Here is a 14,228-nt window from a genome sequence, read left to right as displayed (position 1 = left end):
AGAATCGCTTCCGTCTTGGGTGGTTATCTTTTCTTTCGGGTATTGGTTACGTTTTGGTTACGTTTTGAGTATCTTGTATTTTAGCGTTTCCCGGTTGGGACAGTCTCTTTAGAAACGTGCATCAGTAACAATCAAGCATTAATAACTACACTGGGCACTGATTGGAACGCTGATTTTTAAAAACTGATATTCTTTCATTCTTTCCAAGAAGGTGAAGTGAGTTACTTGCTGAAGTTCACATGGCTATTAAATGGAGGCCTGGGATACAAACCTTCTAAGCCTGATTACAAAGACTATCCATACCCTTTATATCCTACCTACTTAATTTGCCCTACTTGTTTTGCTAGAGGAGGAAATGGGTAACTTATTAACAGAATCATAACAAGGAAGCACTTTTAAGTACAGTTTACTTTAGAACTTTGCAAGCGGTAAGAAAAATCTCAACCTTGTTCCTATGTCATAAGAGTTGTTCACCTTCTCTACCCCCACAAACTTTCAGATTAATTTCTAGGTACAATTGATTTTTTATAAAGAATGAAAGATTTGGAGCAATGGAACTCAAGGCCCCCTTTCCTCTCTATTGTCTGCATTTCAATATACTGCAAGTCATGAGAATAGTAGATAATATTCTACTTTTTTATTTTTATTATTATTATTATTGTTATTTTTATACTGGGGATTGGACCCAACAGAGCATTACCACTGACTACATTCCCAGCCCTTTTTATATTTTATTTTGAGACAGGGTCTGACCAAGTTCTCCCGGCCTCACTGAATTGCTGAGGCTGGCCTTCAACTTGTGAGCCTTCTGAGTCGCTGGGATTACATGTGTGTGCCACCATGCCTGGCTTAAAAAAACATATTAAGGTGCATTAGATTTGTGGAAAAGCATTTGACATAATCAAGCAATTAAACCAATGTACTGGATATTGTATTGAATCCAGGACACGATAAATTAGTTGATCTTAAGACGTTGTATTGTAGTGCCTTCTGAAAGGTGACAATGATTAAAAGATGCTTTTTTTAAAAAAAAATTTCCCCTTTAAAATCATAGTCCAATTTATTGAAAATTTGTAATCTGTTGTGGTAATCTCTAGCTGACTAGGGTCCTGTATTCAGCCAATCAAAATCCCACATCTGCTGATTTTGGCGAAGGTGGGGGGAGTACTGAGGATTTATCCCAGGGGTAATTTAGCAATCACCTCAATTTAACAGCCTCAACCTTTTTTATTTTGAGACAGGGGTCTCACTAGATGCTTGGGGCCTCACTAAATTGCTGAGGCTGGTCTTGAACTTATAATACCTGTGTCTCAGCCTCCCCAGCTATTGGGATTACAGGCCTGCAAGACCATGCTTGATCATCTTCTGATATTTGAAAATTTAGTTCCTATAATGCCAAAATCAGTTCAATCTGTGGGTGCTTTTGTCTTACATAAACCTTTGTGGTTCCTTTCACTGTTCCACAAATGAAATAACTCTGGTTGTTAAAGGAAAGCGTCTGTGTTTGTCTGCATCTGAAAGTGTACCACGCAGAACCAAACAGGAAATTCCAACATCACATAAATTCACAGAGCTTTGTTGTAGGGAGTATAATGCCCTCAAAAGATTATATGTCCAGGACCCCAGAACCTTTGATTATATTACCCTATGTGATGAAAGGGGCTTTACAGATATGATTAAATTAAGAATTTAGGGATGGAATATTATCTTGGATTGTATGTTGTGCCTAACGAAAAACAAAGATTTTTTACATTTTTTTAATTTGACAGTAGAATGCATTTTGACACTTATACACAAATGGAGCACAAATTCTTAATCCTTGGATAAAGATTATTGAAAGTCGAAAAGGGAGAGGCCTGAAGATACTCCCCCGCTCACTTTGAAGATGGAGGAGGCCACACACCAAGAATGCAGGTGGAAAAGGTAAGAGAGTTGATTCACTTGTAGAGTCTTCAAAGAATGCAGCACTTTTGACAATTTCATTTTAGTTGAGTAGAACCCAGTTTGACTTATGACTTCCAGGCCACTTGTGATGGCTCTTTCCATCATTAAAGCCAACAGCAGAACATCTTCAAATCTCCACCCTGCTTCTGATATCACATCTCTCTCTCTCTCACTCCTGTGATGGAATCTCTTTCTTTCACTCACAAAGGGCCCTGTGATTACATTGGATCCCCATGCAACCTACTCTCAAACAGTTCAGAGGAAAAAAAAAAAATCTTTCGAGAAGGGTAAGTAATCACAGTAAAATGTTATTTTTAAATATTTTTTAGTTGTCATCGGACCTTTATTTTATTTATTTATATGCAGTGGTGAGAATTGAACCTAGTACCTCACACATGCTAGGCAAGCGCTCTACCACTGAGCCACAGCTCCAGCATTTAGAGAATCTTAGTGAAAGGCATATATAAATTCTGTATTTTTCTGGCAACTTTCCTTTAAGTCTAAAATTGTCCAAAAAGAAGAAGAAGAAGAAGAAGAAGAAGAAGAAGAGGAGGAGAAAAAAAGAAAAAAGAAAGTGCTATTTTAGCCCCAGATACTAAGGAGACTGAGGCAGGAGGATCACTTGAGCCCAGGAGCTTGGGGGGGAAAAATCTTTGGAGAACAGCCAAGGGCGTTTACAAATACTGATCCCTGGGTCTTATCCTCAGAGATTTGGATTTAATTGGTCTGGTGTATTGCCAGGTTCACAGGGAATTTTAAAAGCTTCCCGAATGATTTTACGAACTTGTTTTGTTTTGTTTTGGGACACTGGGGATTGAACCCAGTATCGCTGAGCTACATCTCCTGCCTTTTTAAATTATTTATGTATTTTATTAAGAGTATTTATCCATTCTTGTGTGTGCGTGTGTGATATAGGGGATTGAACCCAGGGCTTTAAGCATGCTAGATAAGCATTCTATCACTGAGTTGTAATCCCAGTCCTTACTTTTTATTTTGAACAGGGTCTTGCTAAATTGCTGAGGCTGGCTTCCAACTTGTGATCCTTCGGTCTCAGCCTCCTGAGTCGCTAGGATCACAGGCGTGTGCCACAGAGATGGATACCAAAAAATAAATCCCCACTGCCAATAAATAAATAACATCTCCAAGTGACTTTAATGCGCAAAGTTGAGAGCCACTGCTAGGGAAAGAAACAACTTGATGCAAAAATGGACTTCATTGCTCTAGTCAAGACCTTAATTAAGTAGTTGAGAAAGGAAGTGTTAAGATGTCTCAGCCAGCAAACAGGGGCCAGCAGCACATAGTCAAATCTTTTTAGTCACAGCGTCCATTTTTTCCTACAAGGGCCTATAAGCAAATGAAAGGCTTAAGCCAATAGCTCCACTCCGCGGCAAACAAGAAAGGACGAAGGGAAAACGACCCGGGTGTGTCTCCTTGCAGGAGGTGCATTCGCTACTTCCGCGCCCTTGCCGCAGCCGCAACTGCAGCCCGGGTGGCTAGCTAGTACGCAGTCGCAGAACCACTCGAGCGCGCGAGCCGCGGTCCCTGCGCAGGCGTGGCCGGGACCGCGTGCACACGCCCTCTGCCGGCTCCCCGGGTTCCTCCCTCTTCTCGACTTCCCCCCGGCCACGGTGCGGGAGGGTGGCCGAGATGGCTGATGAAATTGCCAAGGCTCAGGTGGCCCAGCCTTCTGACGGCGACACCATCTTCGAGAAGATAATCCGCAAGGAAATCCCCGCCAAAATCATTTTCGAGGATGACCAAGTAGGCGCTGGCACGTCTCGCTCGGGGGCTAAGGCGGGGCAATGGCCCGAGGACCCGCCGGTTTCCCTCGGAGGGGAGGGAAGGGGCCCTGCCGCCCCGGCCGTGCGCCCGCGTGGCCTCTACCTCGGGCCCCCAGCCAACGGGCAGGGCGGCGGGTATGGAGGCGGCCTGTTGGCGCGTGCCGACGCTCCAGTTACGCGTTATCAGCCACGGGTGCAGGCCAGGCCGCCGGCCGCTCGTGGGGCCGCACACCGCGGAGCCTGGACAGGCGTTGGGCGCGTGGACTCCCCGGGAGCGACGCCCGCCGGCTCCGCGTCTGCCGCGGGCCTCGTCGGTGTAAGGAATCTCGCAATCTCGCCCGCGCTCTGCTTGACAGGGAGAAACCCGATCGCGCCCTGACTCGGGCCCAATCTCGGAGATCTCCCGCGCACAGCTGGCCCTCCCCGGGCGTCCCCGGCGCCGCGTCGGCCCGCACGAACCGAACCGCACCGCACAGCACCGCAGGCACCGCGTTGCGCTGGCGGCCGCAGGGTCGCGCGGGGCGGGCTGGGATGTGCTCTCCTTGATTTCTACCGCTGAAAAACGTGCACTTAAGTCAGTGATTTCTTTCGTGTTTCACGGGAGACAGTTTTATAACTTTTAGTTTTATAACTTTTAGTTTTATAGTTCTTAAATAGTTAACTTCATTACAGGTGAAATCCTTCTTGATTAAGTTTAAGAAATGTCTTGTGTGAATTATTTAGTGGACAGTTGTATTTATAGGTTTCGATTCCAGTATAAATAAAGCTGAGCAGGAGTTTGGCACATATAGGTAGAAAAACTTTTGTAAACATTTTGTTAAAAAACTTTTAAGAGGGCTGGGGTTGTGGTCAGAGGTGGAGCTCACGTAACACATGTGAGGCACTGGGTTCGATCCTCAGCACCACATAAAAATAAATAGTTACTGTGTCCATCTACAAACTTTAAGAAATAACGGAGTAAAAGAAAACCAGTGCTACTGATACTAGATTCAAAGCGTTATCTAAGGTTTAATTAGTTCTTTTGAGTTGGATTTTATTTAGATACTTTTGTTACTAGTTGGGAAGTTCTTTTGTTTTAGAAAAAGCATGTTTCTTTTTAAAAGTTTCCAGTTGCTTTTTATAAATGAACGTTGAAGTAAGAACTTTTGTTCAGCACAACAGCATGATACAGCATTTTGTAGGGAATACCAAATAAAATTACTTCTGAGACAAATAAACATGCATGAGTTCTATTAAACAGTTCCACTTTCAGTAAAGAACAAATGATATAAAGACATTCATATAGTATGTGTATTTACAGATACATTCTAGTGTGGTAAATGATTTGTCAGAATGCTACTGTTCAGTTCCACAAAAGGTAACATATATGTTTCTTAAATAGTTGAGTTAAATGGGAAGAATACCTCTTTAAATATGAGACAAACGTGATTACAAAACTGATTGATTCCTGTAAAGGGGAAAAAAAAAAAACAGAAATTACACAATCAGGACTCTGATCTAGAGAAAGTGTGTATGTATATATGTGTGTGCTAGGAAGAGAGGATTTAGCACTTCAAGTTGAGGAATGACTAGCATTTAAAATTAAACAGCAAAAGTGGGTATGGAGGGAGAGAACATCTTTGAAGTAGAGGGGGAAAGCTCAGAGGATAGAGAGCTTTGAAGGACAGTGTATAACTTGGAGGTAAAGAATTTCAGGAGATCTGACTGGGGAGATTATGTGGTTAATTTCTTTAAGTTCCATAGAAGGGGTCATGGAGTCTGCATGTGTATTGTTTATTTCTATTTTTTAGCATCTAGTACAGTGTCTCCCACATGGTTAGTGTTCAATGAATACTTGTTGAAAGAAAAAGTTTAAGCCAAGCAGATAATATACTAAAACTTTGACTTTTTTTTAACCCCTTAGTGTCTTGCTTTCCATGACATTGCCCCTCAAGCACCAACACATTTTCTGGTGGTACCCAAGAAACATATAACCCAGATTTCTGCTGCAGAAGATGATGATGAAAATGTAAGTAAAATTCCAACACAGTTTATTTTATTGCTTTTTAAATTGGGAGATTATATTTTGTTCTTAAAGTGGTGTCATTTTTTCATCTTCCTAAGAGCATTACTGAGGAAAAACAAAGCATTGTGATACTTTGAAGTAAGGTAAACATACAGAAGTAATTTTTGATTTTTATAAATTAGGCATATAGAGAAATAAAATAGATTTTATTGGCATGTCATAAGACCAAGAATTGGTTGAATGAGAGGTAAAAAATACAAATAGAGAATATTAAAATTATGACCAAAATTTTGGTAATGACAAATTTTCTAAAGGATAATTTGTGCAAAAACATTCAAGGCATATACTGAAAGGAAACTCACTAGTTTGTGAAACTCCAAGTCAAATTTAATCATGTCTACCCAAAATAGATAACATTAGAATCCACATGCATATCTCAAAGTGAACCTCTCCAACACTTGATTACAAATGCACATTCCTATTATGTGTAAAAATCTGATTACTAAACCCATAATTGAATCGGGACTGGCAGCTGGGCTGTGGGCCACATCTAACTGGCTGCTTATTTTTATAAATAAAGTTTTATTGGAATACAATAACTTTGTTTAGTGTCCATGGCTACTTTTGTTCTACAAAGACCCTTGAATAAAAGAAATTAAGAAATGTCTTGTGTGAATTATTTAGTGGACAGTTGTATTTATAGGTTTGGATTCCAGTATAAATAAAGTTTTTATTTATAGTTTTTTTAATACCTTTGTTTTATTTATTTGCTTTTATATGGTGCTAAGATTCGAACCTAGTTCCTCACAGGTGTGAGGCAAGTGCTCTACCACTGAGCCCCAACCCCAGCCCTTGAGTAGTTTTTAATAGAGGCCAAGTGACCCACTGTCTGACCCTTTGCAGAGAAAATTTGATGACTCTTGGTTTAGAGGCAGTAGTCCAGAAACGGGGGGTAGTCATAATCTAATTACTTTTTTATATTGAAGCAACCAGGAAACCTGTGAAATTAAGATAGAAGTTGAGGGCTGGGGATGTAGCTCAGTGGTAGATCACTTACCTAGCATGCACAAGGCCCTGGGTTTAATTCTCAGCCCCCCAAATATATGTATTTCAAAAATTTCAAAAGCCCAACAGTCTTAGAATCACATTGTACTAGTCAGACTTTAATGTATTTTTAATATTTCAGATCCCATTGATAGGATTGTGTAATATTGAAATGTGTCTGAACATTTTTCTTTGCCCTTATGACTTTCTTGGGTTAGAGGCAATGGGCCAGAAACAGAAAGAGAGGGTAGTCAGAATCAATTGCTTAGCTCTATAGAGGGAATTAGAAAACCTGTGAAATTAGGATATAACTTGAAAAGCACACTGTAGTAGTTTTTCCTGTGGACATTGCCAGATCTCTTACATTGCCTGGGGACTTGTAGGACCTGTGGCAAATACCTAATTTCACTTTGGGTCATTTGTTTTTGTTTTTCAATACAGTCAATGGGCAATTTGTCCTGTTTACACAAGGAGTCTACCTATGTGTTGCCAACTTTCTCTCCTAATAAAAGTTAGAGAGAGGCAGGTTGGTGACAGAAAGAACTTTAAAGTACCAGTTCATTGTTTGCTATTTCTCATGGTAAGAGAACAAAGGGGATTAGCCTCTTCCCAACATTTTTACAAGTTCTCAAGAAGTTCCCATGGCAAGAAAAGAGGGAAGGGAGAGAGAGTCTTAGGTTTTTTGTTCCCATTGCCTTAGTAAGCACCAGGACAGTAGGCTCTGCTGCCTATTCTGTGCAGAGCCAAGCTGTATTTTAGTCAACTTTTTCATTGCTGCAACAAAAGATCTGACAAAAATAATTTTAGAGGAGGAAAAGTTTATTTTTGGGCTCATGGTTTCAGAGGTCTTAGTCCATAGACAGCTGGATCAATTGCTCTGAGCCTAAGGTGAGGCAGAATATAATGGTGGAAAAGTGAGGTGGAGGAAGGCAGCTCAGAATATGACACCAGGAAGCAGAGAGAGTTGTCACCACAGACAACATATAAGCTCCAAGGGCACGCTCCCAAGGACCCACCTCCACCCAACACACTCTTACCTGCCTACAGTTCCCACCCAGTTCGTCTCTATCTATGGATTAATGCACTTATTAGGTTAAGGTTCTCAAACCCAGTCATTTCACCTCCGAGCTTTCTTGCATCATCTCACACTTGTGCTTTTGGGGAAACTTAGTATTGAAACAATAACACTTTGATTTGTTTTCAGTGATAAGACTTAAGAACACTGAAAGATTAAGAAAATGTTTTATATATCTTTGTTTACTATTAACTCAATACAGTGGGCAAACTATATTATCAGTCTTCTACCTTCAGAAGGGTTTTGATTCCTAGAGCAGACTTGCTTCTTTAATGTTGGGGGGCAGTGCCTTGATGAGTTTCTTCTATCTCAGTGTAAGTAACCCTGTACCAAAGGGAGAAGATCTAATGGGATTTCAGATTTATTGATTTATTTATTTTCTTTTGGCACTGGAGAACTTTGCCACTGAGCTACATACATCCTCAGACCTTTTTATTTTTATTTATTTTTTAAAAATATTTTTTTAGTTGTCAACAGGCCTTTATTTTTTATTTATTTATATGAGGTGCTGAGAATCAAACCCAGTGCCTCACACATTCTAGGCAAGCACTCTGCCCCTAGGCACAACCCCAGTCTAAGACCTTTTTATTTTTTATTTTGAGACGGGACCTGTACATATTGCCAAGTTTTTTTTGTTGTTGTTTTTGTTTTTTACCAGGATTGAACCCAGGGGTGCTTAACCACTGAGCAAATCCCTAGCCCTTTTTTGTATTTTACTTAGAGACAGGATCTTGCTGAGTTGGTTAGAGCCTTGCTAAGTTGCTGAGGCTGGCTTTGAACTTGCAATCCTCCTGCCTCAGCCTCCCGAGCCTCTTAGGAGTACAGGCATGTGCCACCGCTCCTGGTGCCAAGGGTCTTATTGAGTTGCTGAGGCTGGCCTTGAACTTGTGATCCTACTACTTCAGTCTCCCAAGTCATTGGAATGACACATATACATAATTTTAGAAACACTTGGAATATAATTAAAGAGCTTTTTAATGGAGCAGTAAATTTTATATTTGATTTGTTTATTAAAATTAGTAATGACTAAGTACCTACTTTTAATGGGATTTTAATTATAAATTATGCTGTATTAGGATTAAGAGAGTTTCAGAATATTTGCTCAAGAGGGTGTGTGTTTCACCTTGGCAATATTTTAATTTGGTATTTAAACTTGACTGTTATTTAATGGCAAGAAGGTGTAAATTTCTTCTGCTTAAGAAACTCTTTTTCTTTTCCAGCTTCTTGGACATTTAATGATTGTTGGCAAGAAATGTGCTGCTGATCTAGGCCTGAAGAAGGGTTATCGGATGGTGGTGAATGAAGGTGCAGATGGAGGACAGTCTGTCTATCATGTTCATCTGCATGTTCTTGGAGGTCGGCAGATGAATTGGCCTCCTGGCTAAGCATGTATTAGATGGTTTTCCCTTCTCTAGGCAGTGATTATGCTTGCATTTTCCAATATGTTAAGCAGCATGATTATTTGTGCCCGGGTCTGGAGATATTGGGAAAATAATTTTAAATGCTTATACATAATAAATACATTGTTGCATGGTTTACTGTCTCTGAATTGATTGGTTCTTTGTATTTGATGGAGTTTATGAAAGGTAGGTTCATATTTTGGAGATTTTGTGCCTTTTTTTTTTTTTTTTTTGGACAGTGCTGGCTATTGAACCCAGAGCTTGGCAAGTGTTTGGAAGTGCTCCACCACTGAGCTGTACCCCTAGCTCATATTTCTTATATTTGCTTCCCCAGGAGGACGCAGCATTTGAATACTGCATTGTTATGATGGTGTGATTAGTCTTTGAAGACAAATCATAAGAGTTCACAAATTTGGCTTTGAAATAATTCTTTCAGGCTAAAGTATTGGTCCAGGAGAAGATTTCTAATCTAATTCTCATTCTCTAAGACCATAAGAGTAATGACATGATTGATCCAGAAGGTGGCAGTTTGGGGGTCTATGAACAATATATTCAGTCCACATGTTTCGCCTGGTCTTGAGATAATTTGGAAAGGATGAAAGTAGGTTTGTCATAGAATTTTTGATAACTGTGTAAAATCAGATATTGATATTTCCTTGCTATTTAAACGCTATCTGAATGTTTATTTTAAAGACTTTAAAATATTTTACTTAGAATTAGCTTTTCCAAATAAAACCCATTATTTTAAATATGTATGGTCACATTAGCAAAAATAAAAGTTGTGCATGAACCTGGTTATATGGAGGTAGGGAGGGAAACTTAAGGTCTGAGTTCTTAATATAGACTGATACCCAAACCTGTTTTTTTGTCTTTCCAGGCACTGTACGCTTTCTAAGTTTCTGTAAAGTAAATAACTGCTTCATGTGGGTACTTTATAGCTTCCAAAATTTGAGATGATATCTGCTTTTGTCTCTTCTCCCATTCTCTTTAGGCTTATACATTCCTTCTGTTAATCTCTAAAAAAATTGGTTTAGTAGGGTTTTGACACGTTTACTTTTAAAAAAATATTAACATTTTTATTTAAAATTTTTCTTAGTGTTTTTTTTTTTTAGTTGCACTCAATGACTTTATTCCATTCATTTATTTTTGTGTGGTGCTAAGGATCGAACCCAGGGCCTTGAGCGTGCTAGGCGAGCACTCTACCGCTGAGCCACAATCCCAGCCTTCCTTAGTGATTTTTAAACTTTTTTTTTTTTTTTTGTGGGTGAGGGTTTAGGGAAATTAACCCTTCATGTATACTGTTAACAAGTAACTTTTCCTCAGTTTGTCTCCTTATTTTGTTTATGGTGTTTAAAATATTGGCACATTTAATGCATTAATTTTCAAATTCATTTCACAAGCTTTTCCCACCCAAGTGGGATTTATAAAAATTATTCTTGCCAAGTCCAGTGTTATACACCTGGCCAGCAGCTCAGGAGCCTGAGGCAGTAGGATTGTGAGTTCAAAGCCAACCTCAGCAACTTAGCAAGGCCTTAAGTAACTTAGAAAGACTTTATCTCAGAATAATATACAAAAAAGGACTGGGATGTGGCTCAGTGGTTAAGTGCCACTAGGTTCAATTCCTGGTACCAAAACAAAAATAATATTCTTCAGGGCTAGGGCTATAGCTCAGTTGATAGAGTGCTTGTCTAGCATGCACAAAGCCCTAGTTTCAATCACTAGCACTCCCTACTCCCCCAAACACAGAATTGCAATAACTTAATAAAATCAATCTACTACCTGGAATTCCTTTTTCAATAACTGTTGGCAATTTTTATTTCGATTATGAAAATAAAATGTTTAAATGCAAATGGTAGACTGGAAGACAACAAAAATAAAAACTAACATGAGTAAAAATGGTAGGATTAGGAGTTTTTTGTTTTTTTTTTTAATCTCATTTTATGATTTAAAATATTTTTTGTAGGGCTGGAAGAATAGCTCAGTGGTGGAGCACTTGCCTAGCATGCACAAGGCCCAGGATTCAATCCCTAGTCTCATGAAAAAGAATTTTCTGAATGAACATAGATTAATTTTATAATCAGGAAAGAAAAATCAATGTTTTGTTTTTCTTTTTTTTAATATTTATTTCTTTCAGTTATACACAGTACCTTTGTTTGTTTGTTTATTTATTTTATATGGTGTTGAGGATCTAACCCAGGGCCTCACATGTGCTAGGCGAGCGCTGTACTGCTGAGCCACAACCCCAGCCCCCTCAATGTTTTCTTTAATGTTGAAAATTTCTGTTAATATTTTTAACATTTGGGGCTGAGACTGTGGCTTAGCGGTAGAGCACTCTCCTTGCACTGGTGAGGCCACATAAAAATAAGTAAATGAAGATATTGTGTCCAACTACAAATAAAAAAAGAAATATTAAAAAAAAATTTTTAACATTTCATACCACATCTTATGTTGACATTCTAATAATACTATCGAATAATGTCCCAATCTTTTCTTGTGAAGACAGCTTATATATCTTTTTGACTTCAGAAATATTTGTTATTTCAGGAAGATTTTTCAAAGAAATCTGGTGATCTTCTACTTGAGATATTAGGTATTTTTTTTATTTACTTGTTTTTCTCCCTCTTCAATGTAAGCAATTAAAATTGAAGTATCATTTGCTAAGATACCAAGTTTTTTTCTTTTTTTTTTTTAAGGTTTCATGTTCTTTTTAAATATTTATTTTTTAGTTTTTTAGGTGGACACAATATCTTTATTTCATTTTTATGTGGTTCTGAGAATCAAACCCAGTGCCTCACGCATGCTAGGCAAGTGTGCTACCACTTCAGCCATATCCCCAGCCCCGCAATTTTTTTTTAAGTCTGAAATATTGTTTGGAGAAAGGTTGAAAATAATTTCAGTAGATAAGAGTCTCATCTTGGGCTGAGGCTGTGGCTCAGTGATAGCACACTTGCCTGGCATTTGTGAGGCACTGGATTTGATCCTCAGCACCACATAAAAGTCTATCAACAACAACAACAACAAAAAAATTAAAAAAAGAATTATCTTCAGTTTTCTCAGATTGTAGAGGTGAACTGCTTTGTTTGTTGCCACAAGTATCTGAAATGGATCAACAGCCATTGTATTATTGTATTGATGTGCCATCAATGATGCCTTCCATGGCCTTTTTTCTCAAGTCTCCAGCATTTTTTGTATCTTTAAATAACAGAAGGGTCACCTGACTGGTCCTGGTCTGCCTGGAATTTGATTTAAAAAAAAAAAAGAATATATCACAATTGAAATTTTATATATATATATATATATATATATATATATATATATATATATATACACACACACACACACACACACACACACACACACACACACATTCTTTTTTTCCCCTAGTATTTTTATGGTCTTGTATTTCATACTGGGAGAAGGTCTGGAGTAAAATTTTGGAGGAATCTGTAGCATTGTACAAAATGAAATGTGAAACATTTGTAAAAGAGGGTTCAGTCCACTTTCTTCAGGTATATTGTATTTCCCACTGCTTTAGTCAAGCCAGTGTTAAGTCAGGTGAACAACCACTAACTTATCTTGCTGATTCGGTCCATGACCTGTCTCTACCTTACATTGTCCTGTGGCAGATGTACACCAAACTTCATGTGATAGCCAGTCTTCCAAGATAGCCCATTAGGTATCCTTACTTCTAGGATCTTTGCATAATCTCCTAATGAACCAGAGCTGGTTTGGGGGACCAATAACATGTTAGAAGTGACAGGGTATGATTTCTGAGGCTAGGTAATGTAGGTCATTCTGGCTTACACCATGGTCTCTAGAATTGCTTGCTAGAATGAACCTCCCAAAATTCATAACCTCCAGTGATAGTATGGGGAGACTGGGCCTTTGGTAGGTGACTAGGTGATAAGAAATATTGTGCTTTTATGAAGACAGACTGAGATTTCCCTCTCCCCTTTTACCATGTGAGGACCCAAAAGGAGACCCAATGTTAGTCAGGAAGTGGGTCCTCACCAGACACTGAATCTGCCAATGCCTCGCATCTTGGATTTCCCAGTCTCCAAAACTGAGAAACAAATTTACTATTATTTATAAGCCACCTAGTCTTTGGTGTTTTGTTATGGTATCCCTAACAGACTCACTTTGAGGAATGCCATCTGCTATGGCTGAGGACATAGCAGCCCACTGGAAAGGCCTATGTTGAGAGACAATGAGGCCTGACAACAGCTAGCAATAATGTGAGCTGTGTGAATAAACTACTTTGGGAGTAGATTTCCCAGCCCCAGTCAAACCTTTCTTCAGATAATTGGAGTCCTGTTCAATATATGACTGCAAAATCATGGGACTCCAATGTAAAATATCTTTCAAATTCCTGACCTTCAGAAATTGAGAGAATAATACCATATTAAGCCACAAATTTGGGAGTAATTTGTTTTGTAATAATACCCCTGTTCTTTTTTGAAAATTTTTTTTAGTTGCAGATGGACACAATACCTTTATTTATTTGTTATATTTTTATGTGGTACCGAGGATCGAACCCAGTGCCTTATACATGCTAGGCAAGTGCTGTACCACTAAGCCACAAACCTGGCCCCCTGTTCTCTTCTTTGCATTCCTTTAGATGTGTGGGACCATATCCCTGTAGTTGGTCAGTAAGATGGGTGAGAAAGTGGTCCCTACCATTTCCAAGTCCCTGAAAATCCTCCTATGCTATCTATCCCCCAGTGCTTCCTCTTTCCTTTTGCTGACAAAATACAGAAAGAATCCAGCAGAGGAGACTGAGCTGTTTGATGGAAGGAGCTTGGGTCCCTGAATGGCTGAATGGAGCAGTCAGTCTTCTCCATGTTCCTAACCCATACTGGATTGTATTCATGTTAAGCCACTAACATTTTAAGATTTAGGTGATGTTAGTTAAAAGAATATTTACAGTAATTAATACACTATGATTTAGGAGGGGTGGAACTTACTACCTTGAATGAGGT

At 39.0% G+C, this 14,228-nt stretch overlaps 1 protein-coding gene and 1 pseudogene across 1 annotated transcript; one reads left to right on the top strand and one right to left on the bottom strand.

Annotated features, from left to right (window-relative positions):
- Positions 1-3,527: 3,527 nt before the first annotated feature.
- On the top strand, positions 3,528-9,385 carry Hint1 (histidine triad nucleotide binding protein 1). Its single transcript, XM_046467692.2, has 3 exons — positions 3,528-3,705; positions 5,629-5,733; positions 9,070-9,385. The coding sequence occupies exons 1-3, from the start codon at positions 3,592-3,594 to the stop codon at positions 9,232-9,234; spliced, it is 384 nt and encodes a 127-aa protein (XP_046323648.1). The 5' UTR covers positions 3,528-3,591; the 3' UTR covers positions 9,235-9,385.
- Positions 9,386-11,680: 2,295 nt separating this feature from the next.
- LOC124109154 (EKC/KEOPS complex subunit TPRKB-like) lies at positions 11,681-13,289 on the bottom strand (annotated as a pseudogene).
- Positions 13,290-14,228: the final 939 nt, after the last annotated feature.

Source organism: Marmota monax, unplaced genomic scaffold (genome assembly GCF_021218885.2).
Source record: "Marmota monax isolate L192 unplaced genomic scaffold, Marmota_monax_Labrador192_F-V1.1 WCK01_AAM20220418_F8-fsc00415, whole genome shotgun sequence".
Taxonomy (NCBI): Eukaryota; Metazoa; Chordata; class Mammalia; order Rodentia; family Sciuridae; genus Marmota; species Marmota monax.
Note: the sequence above shows the minus strand (reverse complement) of the source record. Positions and strands in the feature narration are given on the sequence as shown.